Source organism: Elgaria multicarinata, chromosome 3 (assembly GCF_023053635.1).
Source record: "Elgaria multicarinata webbii isolate HBS135686 ecotype San Diego chromosome 3, rElgMul1.1.pri, whole genome shotgun sequence".
Classification (NCBI taxonomy): Eukaryota; Metazoa; Chordata; class Lepidosauria; order Squamata; family Anguidae; genus Elgaria; species Elgaria multicarinata.
In genome coordinates, this window is record NC_086173.1 from 174,027,342 (window position 1) to 174,049,900 (window position 22,559).

Consider the following 22,559-nt stretch of genomic DNA (forward strand, 5'->3'; position numbering starts at 1 on the left):
CCTGGCCTACGTGCGGTACGAGATGTACAAGATGAAGAGACTATTGGTTAATTGGGCCAAGGAGAAAAGTGTATTTAAGAAGTCCATGTTGTATGGAACTTACTGCTGGAACTTACTGCTGGAACTTACTGCTGGAACTTACTGCTGACATTATCAGACTGCTGATGTTATACTGCTACGTTGTGTTGCTGTACTGTTGGTGAAAGGACTGTATATATGACCATTTATTCTGTAAGTAATTTATTTAGTGTCAGTAAAGCTTCTTACTGACCAAAGACCGTGAGTGCTTCTTTTTGTTCCTAAATTCAAGCTGAAACCATTTCCAGACTCTACGCTGCTGCTATTTGCACTCTGCTATATATTTTTGGGTAAGCAATTACCCCGATAGGTTATGCGCCCAGGGATCTGGAAGGCATAATTTTTGGTTGCTGGAAAGCTTGAGAGCAAAGGAACGCTGGAGGGAAAGACGGAGTCTAGCTCAGGCAGTTCATCGAGCTCAGACGGGTCTGTATCCAGTGTGAGTCACGCTCCAGCCCAGCCGGTGAGGATGGCCCAGGTTCAGATGGCATCCAGTATTCCGGTGGAACGGCTGAATGAGAGAAATTACTTAACGTGGTCATTCAAGATGGAAATGTTTTTGAAGCGGGACAGATGTTGGAACGTCGTGAGTGTCCCGAGGCCGGTTGGTCAGACTGCTCAAGAAGCACAAGTGTGGGAAGAGCAGAATGAAAGGGCCAAATCAAACATTGTCTTGAGTATGGAGGACTCGCAAATTGTCCATATCACCAGAGATGAGACGGCAAGAGACAGCTGGAATGCGCTGAGACAGATTTATGTGCGTGCGTCGGCAAGCACACGGCTGAGCCTCACCAGAGAGCTGTATCGGTTAAAGTTGGAGGAGGCTGGAAGTTTGGCAAATCATCTCCAACAGGTGAGATCTCTATTTGTCCAGTTGCAGGAGGTCGGAATCGTTTTTACGGAAGAGCATAAGTGCTACCTGATTTTGGGGTCGTTGCCTCAAAGCTGGGACATTCTGACAACCAGTCTGGAAAGTATGAAGACTGATGAACTCACTCTTCATTATTTGACAGGTCGTTTGCTCCAAGAAGAGAAACGGCGTCTTTCCAGGAAGGAGGAAAACTGCCAGGAAAGGGTTAAGCAGTCAGCCCTTGGCAGCGGAGAAAGAATGCAGAAAGATAAGAGTTTCCAAGGCGACAGTGTGGAGAGAGCCGCAGTTGCAATAAGAAAGTGTTATTTTTGTAAACAGCCGGGCCATATCAAACGCTTCTGTAAAAAAAGGAAGAAGGGAGTTACACAGGCTGGAGAGGAGAAGGAATGCTCGAATGCATTTGTCTCAGCCACAGTGAGGTGTAACGAGGCCCAAGAAGTTTGGCTGATTGATTCTGCGTCGTCCAGAACAATTTCTAATAATCCAGAGGCGTTTCGGAAGTTGGAACCAAGCAAGGTGAAGTCAATCACGCTTGCAGATGGACGAACGTCGAGGGTGGAAGGAATTGGCTGTTGCTACGTTCCATGTCTGCAAAAGGAGTGTGAACAGGTTCTGTATGTTCCAGATTTAGATTTTTGTCTCCTTTCTGTCAGTGCTCTAACGTCTGAAGGATACGTTGTTACGTTTCAGAAGGATGAGTGCCAAGTGATTAAGGATGGACAAAAAGTGGCACTGGGACATGTTAAAAATGGACTGTTCTACATGGGTGCAGGTAAAGAAAGGGTGGCACAAACTGGTAACGTGCCAGACCATAAAAATTGTGTTCATGAGTTGCACAGGCGTTTAGGTCATGCAAGTTTTAAAGTGTTAAGTCACATGCCTCAAGTGTGTACAGGGTTAAGCTTGCGAAACTGTAAAAATTTCTTGGATTGTTCAATCTGTCATCAGACCAAATCCCGGGTGCAGAACATCTGCAGGAAAAGTGACAGGGTGTCACAAAAGCCTTTTGAACTGGTGTTTATTGACTTGGTAGGGCCATTCACGCCTACACAAGGGGGATCCAGTTACGTGCTTGTAATTCTGGATGATTACACACGCTTTAGTTGGTGTTATTTACTGAAGCGAAAATCAGAAGCTTTTGAAACTTTTAGGGATTGGAAAACTTGGGCGGAAAAGTTCTTTAACAAGCCCATTATTTCTGTGCAGTTGGACCGTGGGGGTGAGTTTGTTTCTGGAGGGTTCTGTGAGTGGTTTAAGAAAACAGGAATCACACACAGGTTAATAGACCCTCAAACTCCTTTTCAAAATGGGTCAATTGAGAGAAGAATTGGAGTACTTCAAATGAAGAAAGATTCTCTCATGGCTGATGCAAACGCTGAGCAAGATTTGTGGGGAGAAGCATTTTTAACCGCAAACTATCTGTGTAATAGAACCTGGAGCAGGGTTACAGGCAGTTCGCCTTACTGTTTACTTTTTGGTTCAAAGCCAGATTTGTCTCACTTGAGAACATGGGGGTCTTGGGCATACGTGCATATCCCAAAGTCCAAAAGGTCTAAAGGTGAAACCAAGTCTGTGAAATTACGTTTTGTGGGTTATTCAGGCATGCAATCCAAATCTTGGCGTTTTTCCCTAAGTCATGGGAAGGTGGTTGTTTCTAGGTCTGCTACTTTTCAGGAGGCAGGTTGGGACAGGATACAAGGTTCCCAAGTTCTGTTAGAAACCGTGAACAACCAGGAAAAAACAGTAACTCAGGGGTTAACTTCTCAGAGCCCTCACATCTCTGAGAAGAGTGTTTCCACTCCCAAAAGCAGAAGGGAGGAGGGAAATGAAAGGGAGGAAGAAATTTCCAGTGTACCTCGTCGTTCACAAAGAAAAAACAAAGGAATTCCACCTTTAAAGTATTCAGATGAATTCAGTTTTTGTTATGTGAAGTCTGAACCTGAGAGTTACAGTGGTGTGTTAAAATTGTCTGAACAAGAGCAAGAAAAGTGTTTTCAGGCAGCGAAAACTGAAAGGGGGTGTTTTCAAACACACGTGTCTGTATGCAAAGGGGCAAGCAAAAGAGTACATGATTGTGGAGCTAGTGGTTCGTCTACTGGTGGCAGGGAGTTCCCAAGACCACATTCAAGAAAACTCAGCCCAAAGCTGCAGGAAGGGTTGAAACTGAAGTCTCTGGGGAAAGTTAGGTGTTACCTTGGTGTACAGGTAGAAAAGTTTCCAAAGGAAATTACCTAAAAAGCCAGAAGCAGAAAGTTTTAAAATTGCTGAAAGTTTGCAAGTTGGAAGATTGCAAAGGAATTCAACGCCCCAAAGCACCTAGTTTTTTCAACAGTGCTTGGAAGAAGAAGAAAAAGAAAAGCTTACATATAAATAAGTCTCTGGGAAATGTAACACACAGAGAAATGTACACAATGTTGGGATTGTTGTAAATATGTAAAGTTGATTTCTTACAGGTGAAATGTAATGAAATGTAAATTGTATTTTTTCTGTAGTTAAAAATGAAAGGGTGTTGGGGTTAGGTTTTTACCCACAGAAGGAAAAGGACTCTAAAGAGTTAAAAAGATGTCCTTGGCCAGATTGTCTCTGCCAGGAGAAGTCCAGTATGAAGCAGATTCTTCCCTGGCCTACGTGCGGTACGAGATGTACAAGATGAAGAGACTATTGGTTAATTGGGCCAAGGAGAAAAGTGTATTTAAGAAGTCCATGTTGTATGGCTTCTTACTGCTGGAACTTACTGCTGGAACTTACTACTGGAACTTACTGCTGGAACTTACTGCTGACATTATCACACTGCTGATGTTATACTGCTACGTTGTGTTGCTGTACTGTTGGTGAAAGGACTGTATATATGACCATTTATTCTGTAAGTAATTTATTTAGTGTCAGTAAAGCTTCTTACTGACCAAAGACCGTGAGTGCTTCTTTTTGTTCCTAAATTCAAGCTGAAACCATTTCCAGACTCTACGCTGCTGCTATTTGCACTCTGCTATATATTTTTGGGTAAGCAATTACCCCGATACTTACTACATATATGAATGAAAATACGTATCAAACCAATGACAAGAAATGAGAGAAAAGGATTACAATAGAGCTGTACTTTAAAATAGAAGAACAGGATTACAACCAAGGCATCCAATTACACTCTTCGTTGAGTCCTTGTGGTTGTAATGTCCTTAAGGTGAAAATCCAGAATATTTCCCTCCTTCATAGTTCATGGTCTACTCTTGTCCCCTATCCTTGAAACCTTTCAATAATCCAGAGTCTCAGGTCTTTGTCATCATGTCCCATATCAAGAAAATGCTTGACCAGAGGTGCCTGAAGTCTTTTGGAGCGAATGCAGCTTTTGCGATTTATGCCATCAAGCGTCCATGTAATTTATTGTACATTGCCATGACCACAGGAACCATCAGAACCCGCATCTGTGAGCACAAAAGCTGCATTCGCTCCAAAAGTATAAGTTTTCTTAAACTTACTTTGTTTACAGGAGGGAGGATCCCAGACAGAGAAGGGGGAGGTGGGAAGGAAAGAAATGGGTCAGGTCAGGGCGGAGGGCATCATTTCCCAATCGGTTTGGCTTTCAGGTCTCATTCTAAAGTGGATCTACCATCCAAGACAAAAAGCCATGTGTCTTTGTCAGGGGGCTGAGATATCAACCCTGGCATAAGCAAAGCGCTTGAACACCCTCCAAAAACCAGCCAGGAGGAAAGACAGAACCTCCCAGACATTCCCTGATATCCAGCATCTTCCGCTGTAAAAACAGCAGTTTGGCGTCTACGAATGCTCTTCCTGTCCTGTTGGGAGGAGACTCTGCCACTGGCTGAAGAAGGATCCCCTCCTTCCCCAGAACTTCATAAACCCATTCAGTTTTCCTGTGATCATAAGAACATGAAAAAAGCCATTCTGGATCAGAACAAGGGTCCATCTACTCCAGGATTCTCTCCCCACAGTGGTCCATCAGCTGTTGTCTACGAACTCACAAGCAGGACATGAGTGTCACAGCACCCTCCAGCCCATGTTCCCCAGCAACTGGTGTACATAGACACACTGCTTAGGATACTGGAGGTAGGATATAGCCATTCATAGCCTTCTCCTCCAAAAAATTGTCTAACCCGTTTAAACAGTAAAATTCATGGCCATCCCTGCATCCTCTGGTAGGGAATTGCATATTTTAACAACGGCCTGCTCTACACATGACTATACTTGCAGGTGTCATTGGAAATTGGGGCATCTCTTCCTTAGAGGACATGTAAAATAAAGATGAGGGAAGTATTAAGAACACAGTCCCTGTTAGTCATCAGGATGAAATGCTCTCACCTGCTCTTGGTCCTCTGCCTGGCTCAGGAGGAAGCCTTCTGCCAGGGCCACCGCCTGGGAAGTGGTCTCCGCTCCACACTCTCTGACCCAGCGCTCCACCTCCGGGGACAGGACAGCCAGGAACGGCTCCAGGACCACCAGGTCCAGCATCTCAGCTTTCGTGTTCCTTTCTGGCTTCAGCCACTGGTGGCAAAGGTGGTGGAGTCGGCTGCAAACCTCTCTGGGCCCTTCGGCCTCCTGGTAGCAGAAGTCCCTGAAGCCCTGGCGCTCCGTCTCTGAGCAGGTGTTGCTCCCAGGCTGGTCCTCCTGCACTCTTCCTTCCCAGGGCTCTGCACTGCTCCCTCCCTGTATGTTTCCTGCCTCAGGGCCAGCAAAGCTTTGCTCTTTCATCTTCATTCTCTTCTGCTCCCACCAGGACTCGAAACAGTCTCCTTCCTTGGCTGCCAATTTTTCCTTTGAGGCAGGGACTGTGCTGCGCTGTAGGAATTAAAACGGAGAGTGTGAAGGAGGCACACCAGGGTTCTCCGTGAGAAGGTTCCCACCTTCCCACCTTGGCAAAACCTCGTAACGGAGCCAGATGGCTGCTTGGCTGATCATTCTGCTGAAGGATGGCTGAACAACCGCCCCCCCCCTCCAGCAACAAGGCCCATGTGCCTTCCCCAATAATTTGCTTCCTGTAAACACCAGCCTGGCAAGGTAGGCCACAGGCCCAAACTTCAGTGCTGATATTTCAAGGGGGTGTCGAGGAACCCTGGAAAGGCGCGTCTCCTCTAAGTGGGATCACTGAGTGGTGCTCAAAGACTCGAAGACACGTTTCTCTCTTTCGAGAAAGTTTATTACAAGCAGCGCTTAGCACTGCAAGGCGGAAGCCCTCAGAGGACCCAAAGAACTGCCCGCTATTTTCAGGAAAGCCTTAACCTCCTTATAGGGTCACTCCCCTTCGAAACAAGGCAGAACCGCTCCATGGAATACGTCAATCATAAAACAGTAACAGGTAAGCCTCTCAGCCAGTTGTAAGCAAGGATTTTACGCATGTGCAGAGTGCAATCTTTTCAAGGACAGAAAAACAAGACGTCAATGATTACTGAGAAACTTGTGCCCGTCTGTTCATTTCATGGTTAGCTGTTTCTAAAGCAAGCCACGACACCCTCTAACGGTCCTAGGAGGCACACAATCTTGTGAAACTAGTGTTTCAATACCCTTCACAAGACTTCGTCTCACGGTTGCAACCTTAATACATTTTCCAGTTACTGCGGAAGCGTAGATACTTTGATTTCTAGAGAAGAGGCCCAAAGCAATTATATTCGCACAGGGTGGGCTCAGGGGAAGCCCACATAGCTATTTGCTTGAATTCTTCGACAGGGTGCAGCTGAGAAGAACAGGCCCCCCTCCTTGTTCGTAAGAGCCAGCACCTGTCTCCAAGGGGGCTCCGCGACCCCCGTCCCAAAGGAACCAGATTTGTGGTTGAAAATGAAGTTCTGACTCTGCCCCAACGGGAGAGAGAGAGAGAGAGTGTGTAACCAGAGCTGAATTAATGCCATTAAAAGTTAATAATGTGTGAACGTTTATTTTAAAAGTTAAGCTAGAAAACACTGAATACTTTTTCAGCTTTTTAAACACATGAAATATGCCACTAAGGAAGCCTTAAGAGATGAATGGTTTAGGGTGACCCTATGAAAACGAGGACAGGGCTCCTGTATCTTTAACAGTTGTACCGTTAGATCAATGTTCTTTCACCCAGGGACGAAATCCAAACAGCCCCTAAGCACAACTCCACACGTTCTGCGACAGAGGGTTCAAAAGCGCTTTATTGATTAGTAATCAAGGTCTGGTCTCTTCAAAGGGAGCAATCAGACAAAGACATTGGGAATTCAGCACAGCATTTGAAGCCTGCAAGGGGCAGGGCCCTGTTGCAGCATAAACCAATCAGAACATAACACTGGAGCATAGCTAATTTTGCTAAACAGTTCTCTCTGTTCTGTAAACAATACCTTTGGCCTTACAGTAAGTTACAGAAAGTTAACTTTGACCCAGGAGCACTGGAGCCAAAGCGCTTGTTTATGTTAGATAAGACAGATGCGAGGATGCACTCAAGGAGATATTCTCGCATACATGACATTTTGCCTGCTGTATAATGGCTACTTTACAGCTTCCTTTAGAAAATGGAGGCACCTATGCTAACAGTACTGCAGTACGGCAATGGAACCAGTGACCAAGGGAGGTTGTGGGCTCTCCCCCCCTAGAGGCCTTCAAGAGGCAGATGGACAACCACCAGTCAGGGATGCTTTAGGGTGGATTCCTGCATTGAGCAGGGGGTTGGACTCGATGGCCTTGTAGGCCCCTTCCAACTCTATCTTTAACAGTTGTGTTGAAAAGGCATTTTCAGTGGCTACCATTTGCATACATGGATCACCTGGTGAAATTCCCTTTTCTATGCCCTCTCTGCTCCCAGCACTTGAACCCCAAAATTGCAACAGAGTAACATCGATTTCTCCCCATTCTCAGGATGTCAATATCGGGCTCACTTGATACATCAAAGAGGGACGTCCGAAAACCAACAGCAGGCTCCCTTCTTAATCAACAAAAGTGCCCCAGGTTTTATTTCGAAGGCCTCGTGACCAAAGTGACTTGCCCAAGGACCTCCACTTCCCTTACTCGGCTCCGTCCTTTTTCCTCTGCTGCCCCTCATGCCTGGAACGCTCTTCCAGAACACTTGAGAACTACCAACTCAATCACAGCTTTTAAAACTCAGCTAAAAACTTTTCTTTTCCCTATAGCTTTTAAACTTTGAGTTTGTTCTAACTCCATACTGTTAGCTTCACCCTACCCGGTGCCTGTTTACACTTCCCTGTGCCTGTTTGCATTCTCTTTCCCTCCTTATTGTTTACTACAACTTTATTAGATTGTAAGCCTATGCGGCAGGGTCTTGCTATTTACTGTGTATAATCTGTACAGCACCATGTACATCGATGGTGCTATATAAATAAATAATAATAATTAAAAAAAATAATAATTATTAATTTTACTTATTCACTAGGTTTGAAACAGGGTGGGGAAACAAAACCAAAAATGCAATGCAAACAGGACACCAGGGCAGCCTTTTGCCTGCAGGGGGGACATTCCTCCTCCCCACCTGTCACCTTTCCTCTTGGGTCCCTCCCAGACACCCCCCCTTTCTCCAGCCTTCCCTTCCGCGATCCCCTAGTTATGGGGAGGGAAGGAGGTGCAAGGTGTGGGGGGGTCTCTTGGAGGGGCCCCAAGTGGGTCAGTCCCCTGGAGACGGCTCCCTCGTTCTTCCCAGCCACGCCCTGCCCCAAACCCGCCTGTCCGGGGGGGGGCTCTTTCCGCCCCCTCCCCCCTGGGACCCCCTTGCAATCTGCACTCGCCGGCTCCTTTGCTGGGGAAAAGAGGCTGCAGGCGGCGGACAGACGAAGCTCGTAGGCGCAGGGGGAGAATCCCAGGCTCCTTTGCAATGGGGAGGGGGAGGAAGTGTGGGGCGGGAAGGGAGGGCGCTCATCCAGCCTTGGTTCTAGGACCCAGCCCCCCCCCTCTCCGCCTCTTTAACCCTCCGATGGAGGCAGCACTAGAGAGCCGCAGAGGCTAATGGCAAAGACACGGACCTGGGAAGGGGGCTTTTCCATTGGGGGGGTGGGGACCTTTCTCCCCCTCTGCAGCATCGCCGCCCCATCTGCTCCTGGGGGCTTTGTGGGATCCAGAGCCATAAAACAGCGTCCCCCAACCTGGTGTGATTCCAATTCGACCAGCTCTTATCAGGTGTGATGTATAGCTATGCTTGTTTCACCTAATTCTCCCCGGGGAAGGACAGGTAGCAGATACTTTTAATTTATAGCTATTATGCAAGGTACATATGGGAGGAGGCGTTCCTTCAGATAGCCTGGCCCCAAGCCGTTTAGGGGTTTAAATGTCAATACCAGCACTTTGAATCGGGCCCGGACCTGGACTGGCAGCCAGTGAAGGTGGAAAAGGACCGGAGAGATGTGGTCTCACCGGCCAGTCCCTGTTAGTAACCGTGCTGCCCTGTTTTGTACCAGTTGAAGTTTCCGGACCGTTTTCAAAGGCAGCCCCACGTATAACGCATTGCAGTAATCCAACGAGAGGTTATCAGAGCATGGATCACTGTAGCTAGGCTATCTCTGTCCAGATAAGGGCGCAGTTGGTATTTGATTTGATCTTGATCCCCTGTGGATATGAATTAATGGGCTTTTTCCTTTCCCAGGGATTGCAGTTAGATCTAGATCAATCCAACAAGGTGGAGCCCTGGAATAAAAAGGGCTAAATCTCTCTTGCAGTGGAGAAGGGAAATGTTTCCACCAGAAGTAATCCCACGGAAAATCACTTCCTTTGGTAGAAAAGGAAAGAACAATGCAACCTTATTACTGCTATTATGCTCATTTTAAAAATGAAATACAAATTGGGCTCTTTCACAAGACACCTTAAACCATGGCTTTAACCATGGTGGTTAAGCGAGAAATCCAGGCACCCGCACTTGCGCTCCTTCCCGACATCTGCACGGGAAGGAAGGCAAGTGTGAATTTTCCAGCCCCGCGCCTCTGGAAAAGCAAAACAAACAAACAAAATGGGGGAGGGGAGAGGAACAGGGCCATTCCTCCCCCACTTTTTAATATAATCTGTATCTGGGTATCTCCGCAGGTACAAATAATTAAAAAAAATAGGACAAAACATGGCTTGCATTCTATGCACATACTCAGGAATATATGATTTACAGCGATACTAATGACTAATTACGTATCAGGAAGTTCTTTGTGTTATGTGCCATTTGGGGTTTCTTCAAAGGAGGGCAGGTTGGTCACCTGCTGTGTTCTGTGCCTTCCCCCACCCCTGGAGTGTTTCCTGCCATTCCTCCATTGCGTTCATCTCATGGTGTTGATGCTGGAACAAGGAGGTTATCATCTGCTGGCTAGAAATGTTGGGAAGCCATCTGTCAGGGATGCTTTAAGGTGGATTCCTGCATTGAACAGGGGGTTGGACTGGATGGCCTTGTAGGCCCCTTCCAACTCTACTATTCTATGATTCTAATGTAAAGAATAGGTATCCTGGTACAGTTTAAAACAGGGAGAGGAAAGAAAACGCAATGCGTACATGACACCAGAACACCTTTTGTCTGAGAAATGTGGTCCTTCAACACCCTGTTACACTGAGTTCACAAGAGGAGTCTCTTCCACCTTTGCTCTGGGTCTGCAACATCCTGTTCTTCAGATCTCTGCCTGGGGATAGAGAGCTACACCTTCCTCTGAACCTCACGCCATCCCTGCTCTCTTTCCTTTCTTTTCTGCAAAAGTTTCAACTCTAATGTTACGTAATTGAGCACTTTTAGCATTGCATCCAACTAGTTTGGACTGGTGGAAGTTGAAGTAGAGCTAAATAACACTTCAACTGCCGCTAGTTGGGCCACGTAGTGTTTTCATATTGTTTTCTTACAGCCCAAGCAAAAGTTAAACTGTAGAGTATTTTGCACAGCGTAGCCATGTATTTCATTGTAGTCATTACATGTTTCACCTTTTGCTTCTGTATGAGACGTTCTTTTGCATTTACTTCCTTTATGAACCATGCATATCTTAAGGCTCCCTTAGTGTCTCTCTCTCTCTCTCCCATTGGGTCAGAGTCAGAACCTCTTTTTCAACCAGGAGCCTGATTCCTGTGTGGCCAGGGTTGCGGAGACCAATCTGAGACAGGTCCTGGGTATTAAGTTGGCCACAGCTGGATCTAATTCATGCAGCTCTCTGTTTGAATTCCTAAAGGAAAGTCCTTGCCTCAAAAGGGAAATTGGGAGTAAAGGAAGGAGACTTTTTTGATGCCTGGTGGGAGCAGAAATGGAGAAGAGAGGAAAGATGGAAGAGCAAAAGTTTGCTGGCTCCGATATTTTGTATGAACACATTTTAAGGAAAAACATTGGTTCTTTAAAGGGCAGGGTATTTACCAAAAGCTGAAAGTGCCAGCCCTTGCTCTGGTTCTACATCTCCAATGAACCAGAGTTTCTCTCCCAATCCGTCCCACCGCTCCCTTTCTAAGCCCTCTCTGCTCCCAACACTTGAACCCCAAACAGGGACCTGAGTAACAGCGGTTTCTCCCCACTCTCAGGATGTGAAGATCGGGCTCACCTGATACATCAAAGAGGGACGTCCTAAAACCAGCAGCAGGCTCCCTTCTTAATCAACAAAAGCGCCCCAGGTTGTATTTCGAAGGCCTCGTGACCAAAGTGGCTTATGAATTTTGCTTATTCACTAGGTTTACATCAGGGAGAGGAAACAAAACAAAAATTGCAATGCAAACAGGACACCAGGGCAGCCTTTTGCCCGCAGGTGGGACATTCCTCCTCCCCACCCGGGACCTTTCCTCTTGGGTCCCTCGCAGACCCCCCTCCTTTCTGCAGCCTTCCCTTCCGCGATCCCCAAGTTATAGGGAGGGAAGGAGGTGCAAGGCGGGGGTCTCCTGGAGGGTCCCCAAGTGGGTCAGTCCCCTGGGGAGGGGGCTCGGGGCACCCTCTCTCTTCCAACCCACCCCCTGCCCCAAACCTGCACCCCCTATCCTGGGGGGGCTCTCTTTCCGCCCCCTCCCCCCTGGGACCCCCTTGCAATCTGCACTCACCGGCTCCTTCGCAGGGGAAAAGAGGCTGCAGACAGCGGACAGGCGAGGCTCGCAGGAGCAGGGGGGAAATCCCAGGCGCCTTTGCAATGGGGGGGAGGAAGTGTGGGGCCGGAAGGGAGGGGCCTCATCCAGCCTGGGCTCTAGGACCCAGCCCCCCCCCCTCTCCGCCTCTTTAACCCTTCGGTGGAGGCAGCACTAGAGAGCCGCAGAGGCTCCTGGCAAAGACGCGGACTTGGGAAGGGGGCTTTTCCACAATGGGGGTGTGTGTCTTTTATCCCCCCAGCAGCATCGCCGCCCCATCTGCTCCTGGGGGCTTTGTGGGATCCACAGCCGTTTCCCCTTTGAGTGCGTAACGCAGCCTCCGGCATGGGAGCCCTCGGTCCTGCTGCCTGCCCTTGCTGCAGAATAGTGTTCCCCAACCTGGTGCCCTTCAGAACTCTAAACAAGAGAGATGCTCTAAAAAGAGAGAGGTCAAGTAAGGTGAGCCTATGAAAAGGAGGACAGGGCTCCCGTATCTTTAGCAGTTGCATAGAAACAATAATTTCAGCAGGTGTCATTTTTATAATATGGGGAACCTGGTGAAATTCCCTCTTCATCACCACAGTTAAAGCTGCCCTCTTTTAAATCTGGTCACTCTAGTATAGCTCCTGCAGCTTTAACTGTTGCGATGAAGAGGGAATTTCACCAGCTTCTGCATGTATACAAATGACACCTGCCGAAATTCCCTTTTCAGCACAACTGTTAAAGATACAGGAGCCCTGTCCTCCTTTCCATAGGGTCACCCTAATGTTAGGTGAAGTTTTATCAGGGTACAGGAAGATTCTGGATCCATGGAGCCTCTAGTCGTGAGGACTAAAACACACATGGCAACTTCTTCTCATGGTGGCCTCTTGTTCCACACCTGGACCCCTTCTTTGAGAGCAGGTCTGACTCCATCTCAGGCTCAAGGCAGGAAAACCTTTGGCCCTTCTGGAAATAAGAGGTCTGCTGATGAATCAGAGTTTCTCTCCCAATGCATCCCATGGCTCCACTCTAAGCCCTCTCTGTTCCCTGCACTTGAACCCCAAAAAGGGGCGGAAGCGAACTGATTTCCACCCGCTCTTAGGATCATAGAATCATAGAATAGCAGAGTTGGAAGGGGCCTACAAGGCCATCGAGTCCAACCCCCTGCTCAATGCAGGAATCCACCCTAAAGCATCCCAGACAGATGGTTGTCCAGCTGCCTCTTGAATGCCTCTAGTGTGGGAGAGCCCACAACCTCCCTAGGTAGCTGATTCCATTGTCGCACTGCTCTAACAGTCAGGAAGTTTTTCCTGATGTCCAGCCGGAATCTGGCTTCCTTTAACTTGAGCCCGTTATGTGAACAGCAGGGCTCCCTTCATCCCTAAAAGCAGGATATATTAAAGCCCATGAAAGCATTTGCCCATAGCAAATCCATACTTGCCCACAAAGAAAACATAGCGCAGTCCTTGTCTCTCAGTCAGCTGCACTTAGGTTTTATTTAGTGTAATTTGATTTTATATTTCTGACTTTTAATCTTATTTATTGTGATTAATTATCTTCTTGTGTTGCATTGTTTGGCATTGTAGTAGTAGTATTTATTTACGTTGTAGTCATGCAATACATCTTAAATCACATCACAAAATTCATGCAGGCAGAAGCTCTATCAGCGCTCAAACTGTGCAGTCAGCGTCCATCATAGCAAAGGCTTGAAATTGCTTTGAAGGTCGCACATAAGGAAGAGTCCAGTAAATTCTAATAGTAACTGGAATGTGGAAAAACCTTTCGGTAGAGCAGAGCCCTTGGTTTTAAAAGACTCCCAGGAGAACGAATACAATTGGAGTAGAATATTCCATCAATCCACCTTGATGACCCATAGAAAATTCACACAAGCACGGAGTGCTGAAATTGTGGAAGAAAAGTCCCCACAGCATGTCCGACTGTGGGGAAGGAACTTTCCCTGGAGCCAGCACCTTCCCAAGCTGTCTGAGTAGTCCTGGCTTAAGCACTGGCCTGCTGATCTGGGAGGAATACACTTTGCCTGACGCTGTGAGTCCCCATGGCCATGAGGATTGTTCCAGGAGTGCAGCTCTGGTAACCACCTGGCCAGTTTCCCCCAGAATCTATGGGTTTCCATACCCTCTGGGGGGCTCCGGGGGGAATTTTCAATTTATTTTAAAACCTCTGGGGAAAGCGTGGGGGGCGTGGGGGAGCAGGCTGCACGTTTTCTGAACTCCAGGAAAGTGCACAGATCGCATTCGCCATTAGCCTGGCTGGGGAATATTTGTGCCCGGATGGACAATCCCTGTGGGAGAGGCTGTGCGGCAGCAGTAGTGGCGGCAGCAGCATGGGGCGAGGTGGCGGTAGTGGTGGTGACCAGTGAGGCAAGGCAAGGCAAGGCGGGCGCTATTTAATAAATTCTTACCCGTTGCATCCGTACAGTACTGTCCCCAAAGGCACAGACTAATATATATAAGGTGCCGGAAAGCACACAACGACCCAAACCATAAATGGGTTTCTTGTTAGTCATCTCTCTTCACTAGTGGTTTGGGTAGTTGTGTGATTTCAGGCACCTTATATATATTAGTCATTTAAAAACTACTGTCTTCTATTTATTTTTGCCCAAAGTCACAGACAACGTGTCTTCCTAGCATAATTCTTTTTTATTATTTCAAACATCACAGACATCCATACCACAAGAACATTACAAAGAGTACAAACAAAAAATCATCTAAGGTTAATGTGTACTTTCGGCTTTCTTCATATCAGAAAAGCGAAGTATCTTTTCTCGTTCCTCCATTACATTTAACACAGTAAACAAATTCATCTCTTTCTTCTATCTTAACTATATCTCCACAGACAAATACATCGTTTCTCTCGGTTTCTTGCAAAAATGCTATCAGAGGTTTCCATTCAGATATAAACGTGGATGTGAACTTTTCTCTCGTTATCAATGTGAGTTTTGCCATGTCCGCCAACTCCAACATCCATTCATTCGTTGTTGGTGTTTAATTCTCCCATTTGTGTGCATACAACGGTCTCGCTGCCATTGTCATATATAGAAATAAAGTTCCCCCCTTCTCTTTCAGCAGTTTATCCATTAGAATCATAGAATAGCAGAGTTGGAAGGGGCCTACAAGGCCATCGAGTCCAACCCCCTGCTCAATGCAGGAATCCACCCTAAAGCATCCCTGACAGATGGTTGTCCAGCTGCCTCTTGAATGCCTCTAGTGTGGGAGAGCCCACAACCTCCCTAGGTAGCTGATTCCACCGTCGCACTGCTCTAACAGTCAGGAAGTTTTTCCTGATGTCCAGCCGGAATCTGGCTTCCTTTAACTTGAGCCCGTTATTCCGTGTCCTGCACTCTGGGAGGATTGAGAAGAGATCCTGGCCCTCCTCTGTGTGACAACCTTTTAAGTATTTGAAGAGTGCTATCATGTCTCCCCTCAATCTTCTCTTCTCCAGGCTAAACATGCCCAGTTCTTTCAGTCTCTCTTCATAGGGCTTTGTTTCTAGACCTCTGATCATCCTGGTTGCCCTCTTCTGAACACGCTCCAGCTTGTCTGCATCCTTCTTGAATCGTGGAGCCCAGAACTGGACGCAATACTCTAGATGAGGCCTAACCAGGGCCGAATAGAGAGGAACCAGTACCTCACGTGATTTGGAAGCTATACTTCTATTAATGCAGCCCAAAATAGCATTTGCCTTTCTTGCAGCCCTATCGCACTGTTGGCTCATATTCAGCTTGTGATCTACAACAATTCCAAGATCCTTCTCGTTTGTAGTATTGCTGAGCCAAGTGTCCCCCATCTTGTAACTGTGCATTTGGTTTCTATTCCCTAAATGTAGAACTTGGCATTTATCCCTATTAAATTTCATTCTGTTGTTTTCAGCCCAGCACTCCAGCCTATCAAGATCACTTTGAAGTTTGTTTCTGTCTTCCAGGGTATTAGCTATCCCACCCAATTTTGTGTCATCTGCAAATTTGATCAGCGTTCCCTGCACCTCCTCGTCCAAATCATTAATAAAAATGTTGAAGAGCACTGGGCCCAGGACTGAGCCCTGCGGCACCCCACTCGTTGCCTCTCCCCAGTTTGAGAAGGTTCCATTGATAAGTACTCTTTGAGTCCGATTCTGTAGCCAACTGTGGATCCACCTAATAGTTGTTCCATCTAGCCCACTTTTAGCTAGTTTGTTAATCAGAATGTCATGTGGTACTTTGTCAAAAGCTTTGCTGAAGTCAAGATATATGACATCCACAGCATTCCCACAGTCCACAAGGGAGGTTATCCTATCAAAAAATGAGATCAAATTAGTCTGACAGGATTTGTTCCTGACAAATCCATGTTGGCTTCTAGTAATCACTGCATTGATTTCAAGGTGTTTACAGATTGACTTCTTTATAATCTGCTCCAGAATTTTCCCAGGGATGGATGTCAGACTTACTGGTCTGTAGTTCCCAGGTTCCTCCTTTTTGCCCTTTTTGAAGATAGGGACAACGTTAGCCCTCCTCCAGTCGTCCGGCACCTCACCCGTCTTCCATGATTTTGCAAAGATAATAGACAAAGGTTCTGAGAGTTCTTCCGCTAGCTCCTTCATTACTCTTGGATGCAGTTCATCGGGCCCTGGGGATTTGAACTCATTCAAGGAAATTAGGTGTTCTTTGACCATTTGTTTATCAATCTCAAACTGCAATCCTGCCCCCTCAACTTCTGCTTCACTTTCTCCAGGGGGGTCATAGACCCGCTTTTGGGAGAAGACCGAGGCAAAGTAGGAATTGAGCACTTCAGCCTTTTCTTTGTCGTCTGTTATCAATTTGCCCTCCTCATTAAGCAGTTGAACCACCATTTCTTTCCTCTGTCTTTTACTACTCACGTATCTGAAGAAAGCCTTTTTATTGCTTTTAGCATCCCTCGCTAATCTCAGCTCATTCACAGCTTTAGCCTTCCTGACGCCATTTCGGCACTTCTGCGCCACTTGTCTGTACTCTTCTTTTGTAGCCTGGCCTTCCTTCCACTTCCTATATGTATCCCTTTTTGTTTTCAGTTCATCAATAAGCTTTTTGTGGAGCCACATTGGTTTCCTCTGTTGTCTTCTATCTTTTCTCCTTGTTGGAATTGTTTGTAACTGTGCCTTTAAAATTTCATTTTTTAGATACTCCCACCCATCCTGCACTCCTTTTCTTTTTAGGCTCCCTTGCCACGGGACCTTACTTATTATAGTTCTGAGTTTATTAAAATCAGCTTTCCTAAAATCCAGAGTACGTGTATGGCTACGCTCAACTTTTGTCTCCTTCATAATCAAGAATTCAAGTATGACGTGGTCACTTCCCCCCAGAGTTCCCGTAACTGCCACTTTATCCACTAAGTCATCCCTATTGGTCAATAACAAGTCAAGGATTGCCGATCCTCTAGTTCCTTCCACCACTTTCTGTAGGAGAAAGTTATCACCCATACATGTCAGGAATTTCTTGGAAGGGCCGCTTTTGGCAGTAATGGTCTCCCAACAGATATCAGGGTAATTGAAGTCCCCCATCACTACTACATCACACTTCCTTGATACACTGGCAATTTGTTTCTCAAAAGTTTCGTCCTCGTCTTCTCCTTGATTGGGTGGTCGGTAGTAGACTCCGATTATCACATTCTTTTTATTCCTAGCCCCATTTATTTTAATCCGGACGCTCTCAACGGGGCTCCCAATCTCATCCGCCTGTATTTCTGTGCAGGGATAGGTATTTTCAACATATAGTGCAACTCCACCTCCCTTTCTATTTCTTCTGTTCTTTTTGAACAAGTTATATCCTTCAATTGCTATATTCCAGTCATGGGAGTCATCCCACCAAGTTTCAGTTATACCTATCAAGTCGTATTTGCCTTCATGTAATAAGAGTTCAAGTTCATTCTGTTTGTTTCCCATGCTCTGGGCATTAGTATATAGACATCGAAGACCATGTGTTTTATAGTCTGGCTTTGTTCCTACCTTGTTGCAGACATTATTTTGGGATTCTGTTGGAGCTGTTCTCTGTACTGTGGTGCATTGGCCTTCATCCATTGTTGCCTCAAAATTTACGTCTCCCACCCCCGCAAGATTCAGTTTAAAGCCCTCCTGATGAAGTTCTTCATGCTGTGGCCGAACTCATTCTTTCCAGCCCTTGTGAGGTGCAACCCATCCCTTGCCAGCAGTCCATGTTCCAAGTAGCGTAGCCCGTGGTCCCAGAATCCAAAACTCTCACGACAGCACCACCTTCGAAGCCAGTCGTTCATCCGGAGTATTTTTCTTTCCCTTTCTAATCCTCTTCCAAGAACCGGGAGGATGGATGAGAAAACTACCTGGGCCCCAAAGTTCTTCAGTTTCCTTCCCAGAACTTCAAAGTCTGAAATGATTTCTTCGTAGCTCTGCTTGGCGACATCATTTGTTCCCACATGGATGAGAAGAAAGGGGTATGTGTCCGTGGGCTTTATGAGCTTCGGTAACCCTTCAGTCACATCTCTAATCTGTGCTCCAGGGAAACAGCACACCTGGCGAGTCCATGGGTCTTCACGACATACTTGGGTTTCAATCCCACGCAGCAGGGAGTCTCCCACAATGACTACTCTTCTCTTCTTCTTGGTTGACCTACCTTCTGTCTCTTGGTCACTGTTGCATGGTGCCTCCTGTACTTATTCCTCTGCAAACTGTCCTTCAGTCTCATTCTCCAGAAGCTGAAAGCGGTTGCTTAACTGCAATGGCTCCACCGGTGCAGAACGCCCTCTAATTCCTCCTCTCCTAACTGTCACTCTTTTCCAGGGAGTTTCCTCTTCATTGGCTTTCCTCCCCTCAGCATACTCCACTTCTGCTTCAGCTGGCTGTTGTTCTTCAATCTCATGTGCTTCTTGTTGCTGTTGCAGTTCCACCGTTCGGTCGAAGAACTCCTCGACTTCTCTTATTCCTTGGAGGGTGGACACTCGCTGCTCAAGTCCTCTCACTTTTTCTTCCAAAAGTGCCACCAGTTTGCACTTGTTGCAGGTATACGCCATGTTGAGCTCAAGCAGAAACACGAACATTGCACACCCTTTGCAGGTCACCACCTCTAGGGACTCCTTTCCATCCATATTGTCGATTTCTGCTTTGGTTTTTTCCCTTTTTGATTATAGTAGAATTGCCTTTGCTTTGTTGTGTCCTCTCTGAAGGTACACAACTATATGAGGATGTCTTAAGGGAAAGTAAGATCTTTTTGGGGTGGAGGTTTGGTTTGGGGGTTTTTTTGGTGGTGGTTTTGTGGGGTTTTTTTCTCTTTATGCTTTTCTTTTTTTCCCCACCTCTTTTTTATTTATTTTTTATTTTATTCTATTTTATTTTATTTTATTATTATTATTTTTTTAGAGGCCTCCCCTGCCGAACTCCTGTTTGCTCTTCCTGTTAGCTCGCTCCCTGTTCGCTCGCTCCCTGGGAATCTGGCTTACTTTTCTAGCTCCTACTCGAGCTGGGCCAGCTGCTTTTCCCTGCTTCTGCTCAGCTCCAAGTCAGGAACCAGAATGAGGTCACTGAAAGGCCAACAACAATCAACAGCAATTAGGCACTGATTGCTGAGACCAACTGACAATCAGGCCACTCCCCCTTCAGCTCCTGCAGCAACTATAAACCCCAACCTCTCACTCAGCACTCAGGAGCACATGGCAAGCACACGGCCTCTTTGAATTGGCAGCCTCCTGGGTTTCCTTGAGGCTTCTCTTGTTCCCCTTTCCTTGGTCTCCTCTTCCCCTACACTCCCCCTGCCAAACTCGTTTGCTCTTCCTGTTAGCTCGCTCCCTGTTCGCTCGCTCCCTGGGAATCTGGCTTACTTTTCTAGCTCCTACTCGAGCTGGGCCAGCTGCTTTTCCCTGCTTCTGCTCAGCTCCAAGTCAGGAACCAGAATTAGTCCTGGTAGGAAGGCTCCCGTTTCATTTGTATGTTAGTCTTGAGAATTTTTTTTGAATTCAAGAGTGTATTTGTATCCAGAATGCTTTGGCTTTTTTACAAGTCTACCGAAGATGATAAAAGTTTCCTCCTTCTCCTAATTTCCAACAGTTTCCCGAGGGACTCTTATACATTTCAGCCAACTTTACAGGAGACATATACCATTTGTACATCATATTAAAAAAATTCTCTTTAAGTCTTGAACATAATGTAAATTTCAAACCTTCCCCCCATATTCTCCCACTGTTCCACTGAAACGTTGTATCCAAAGTTTTGATCCCATTTTATCATAGTCTTTTACCTGCTCATCCTCCCTCTCATTCTTTAATAAAAGTTTATGTATCTTTGAGATAACATGTTCATCATTTGGACATAACGTCATTTCAAATTCAGATTTTGATTGCTCAAACCCACCATTCTTTTGTCTATTTTAAACCTTTCCATGACTTGTGCACAAGGAAGCCTAATTTGTACACACCAAAACACGTATGACCATCTTTCAGCAGTTCCTCCCTTGATTTTAACTGATATTCATCTTGTGACATTTGTAATACATCATTATATGTCAACCATTTAGGCAGATTTGTCAATTCCCTTCTATGAATAGCCCCCTGGGCCGATACCCAAAGTGGTATTTTATGACAGAACCTTGGTTTACATTATTTATTTATTATTTATTTATTTATTACATTTTTATACCGCCCAATAGCCGAAGCTCTCTGGGCGGTTCACAAAAATTAAAACCACAAAAAACATCCAACAGGTTAAAAACACAATTACGAAATACAGTATAAAAAGCGCAACCAGGATAAAACCACACAGCAAAGTTGTTTATAAGATTAAAATACAAAGTTAAAACAGTAAAATTTAAATTTAAGTTAAAATTAAGTGTTAAAATACTCAGTGAATAAAAAGGTCTTCAGCTGGCGACGAAAGCAGTACAGTGTAGGCGCCAGGCGGACCTCTCTGGGGAGCTCGTTCCACAACCGGGGTGCCACAGCAGAGAAAGCCTCCTCCTAGTAGCCACCTGCCTCACTTCCTTTGGCAGAGGCTCACGGAGAAGGGCTCCTGTAGATGATCTTAAGGTCCGGGTAGGTACATATAGGAGGTACATATTAGGTAGGTACATATTATTATTAAATTCTACATGAACCTTGGCTTTATCGTACCACAAGTAGCCATGCCATCCAAATCTCAATTCGTGTCCTTCCAGTTCCAACAGTCTCCTATTTTTCATCAACACCCAATCTTTCATCCACATTAAACAGCAGTCCGAGAAATACACTTTGAGGTCCGGTAGGCCCAGCCCTCCTCTTTCTTTTGCATCCTGCAATATTTTAATTTTAACTCTTGGGTTTTTTGATTGCCGTTTAAACTTAGATCTCTCTCTGTCACTGCTCAAATGCTAAATCCAATGTTACAATGGGTATTGTTTGAAACAAAAATAACATTCTAGGCAAAGCATTTATTTTAACTGTTGCAATTCTCCCCAAAAGTGACAGTTGAACCGTTTTCCTTCTTGCAAAACCTTTAACTTCATTCCAAACCTTAACATAATTGTTATGAAATAACATACAATTCATGTTTGTCAAAAATAGTTCCCAAATAAGCTTGGCCACAGCATAAAGAACTTGATCAGGAGGGCTTTAAACTGAATCTTATGGGGCTGGGAGATGTAAACTTGAAGGCAACAGTAGAAGAAGGCCCATGCATCCTAATGCAGATAACAGCTCCAATAGTGCCCCAAAATATTGTCCAAAACAATATAGGAACAAAGACAGACTATAAAGCACATAGTCTTCAATGCCTATATGCTAATGCCCAGAGTGTGGGAAACAAACAGAATGAACTTGAACTTTTATTACATGAAGGCAAATACGACATGATAGGTATAACTGAAATTTGGTGGGATGACTCCCATGACTGGAATATAGCAATTGAAGAATGTAACTCGTTCAAAAAGAGCAGAAGAAATCGAAAGGAAGGCGGAGTTGCACTATATGTTAAAAATACCTATCCCTGCACAGAAATACAGGCGGATCAGACTGGGAGCCCCATCGAGAGCATCAGGGTTAAAAGAAATGTGGTGAGGACTAAAAAGAAAATTATAATTGGAGTCTACTACTGATCACCCAATCAAGGAGAAGACGAGGACTAAACTTTTGAGAAACAAATTGGCAGTGTTTCAAGGAAGTGTGATGTAGTAGTGATGGGGGACTTCAGTTACCCTGATATCTTTTGGGAAACAAATACTGCCAAAAGTGTGGGTGATCACTTCCTCCTACAGAAAGTGGAGGAAGGAACGAGAGGATCAGCAATCCTTGACTTGATATTGATCAGTAGGGATGACTTAGTGGATAAAGTAGCAGTTACGGGAACTCTGGGGGAAAGCGACCACCTCGTACTTGAATTCTTGGTTATAAAGGAGACAAAAGCTGAGTGTAGCTGTACACATACTCTGGATTTTAGGAAAGCTGATTTTAATAAGCTCAGAACTATGATAAGCAAGGTCCCATGGCAAGTGACCCTAATGAGAAAAGGAGTCCAAGATGAGTGGGAGTATTTTTAAAAAGAAATTTTAACAGCACAATTACAAACCATTCCAACAAGGAAAAAAAGTTAGAAGACAACAGAAGAAACCAATGTGGCTCCACAAAAAGCTTAGAGATGATCTGAAAACAAAAAAGGGATACATACAGGAAGTGGAAAGAAGGCCAGGCTACAAAAGAAGAGT

The 22,559-nt window shown here is 45.7% G+C and overlaps 1 protein-coding gene across 1 annotated transcript; it reads right to left on the minus strand.

Moving 5' to 3' along the window:
- Positions 1-4,167: 4,167 nt before the first annotated feature.
- On the minus strand, positions 4,168-5,667 carry LOC134395815 (zinc finger and SCAN domain-containing protein 31-like). The gene is made up of 2 exons (XM_063121974.1): positions 5,269-5,667; positions 4,168-4,193 (listed from the first exon to the last, which is right to left on the minus strand). The coding sequence occupies exons 1-2, from the start codon at positions 5,657-5,659 to the stop codon at positions 4,168-4,170; spliced, it is 417 nt and encodes a 138-aa protein (XP_062978044.1). The 5' UTR covers positions 5,660-5,667.
- Between the last annotated feature and the right edge of the window lie 16,892 nt (positions 5,668-22,559).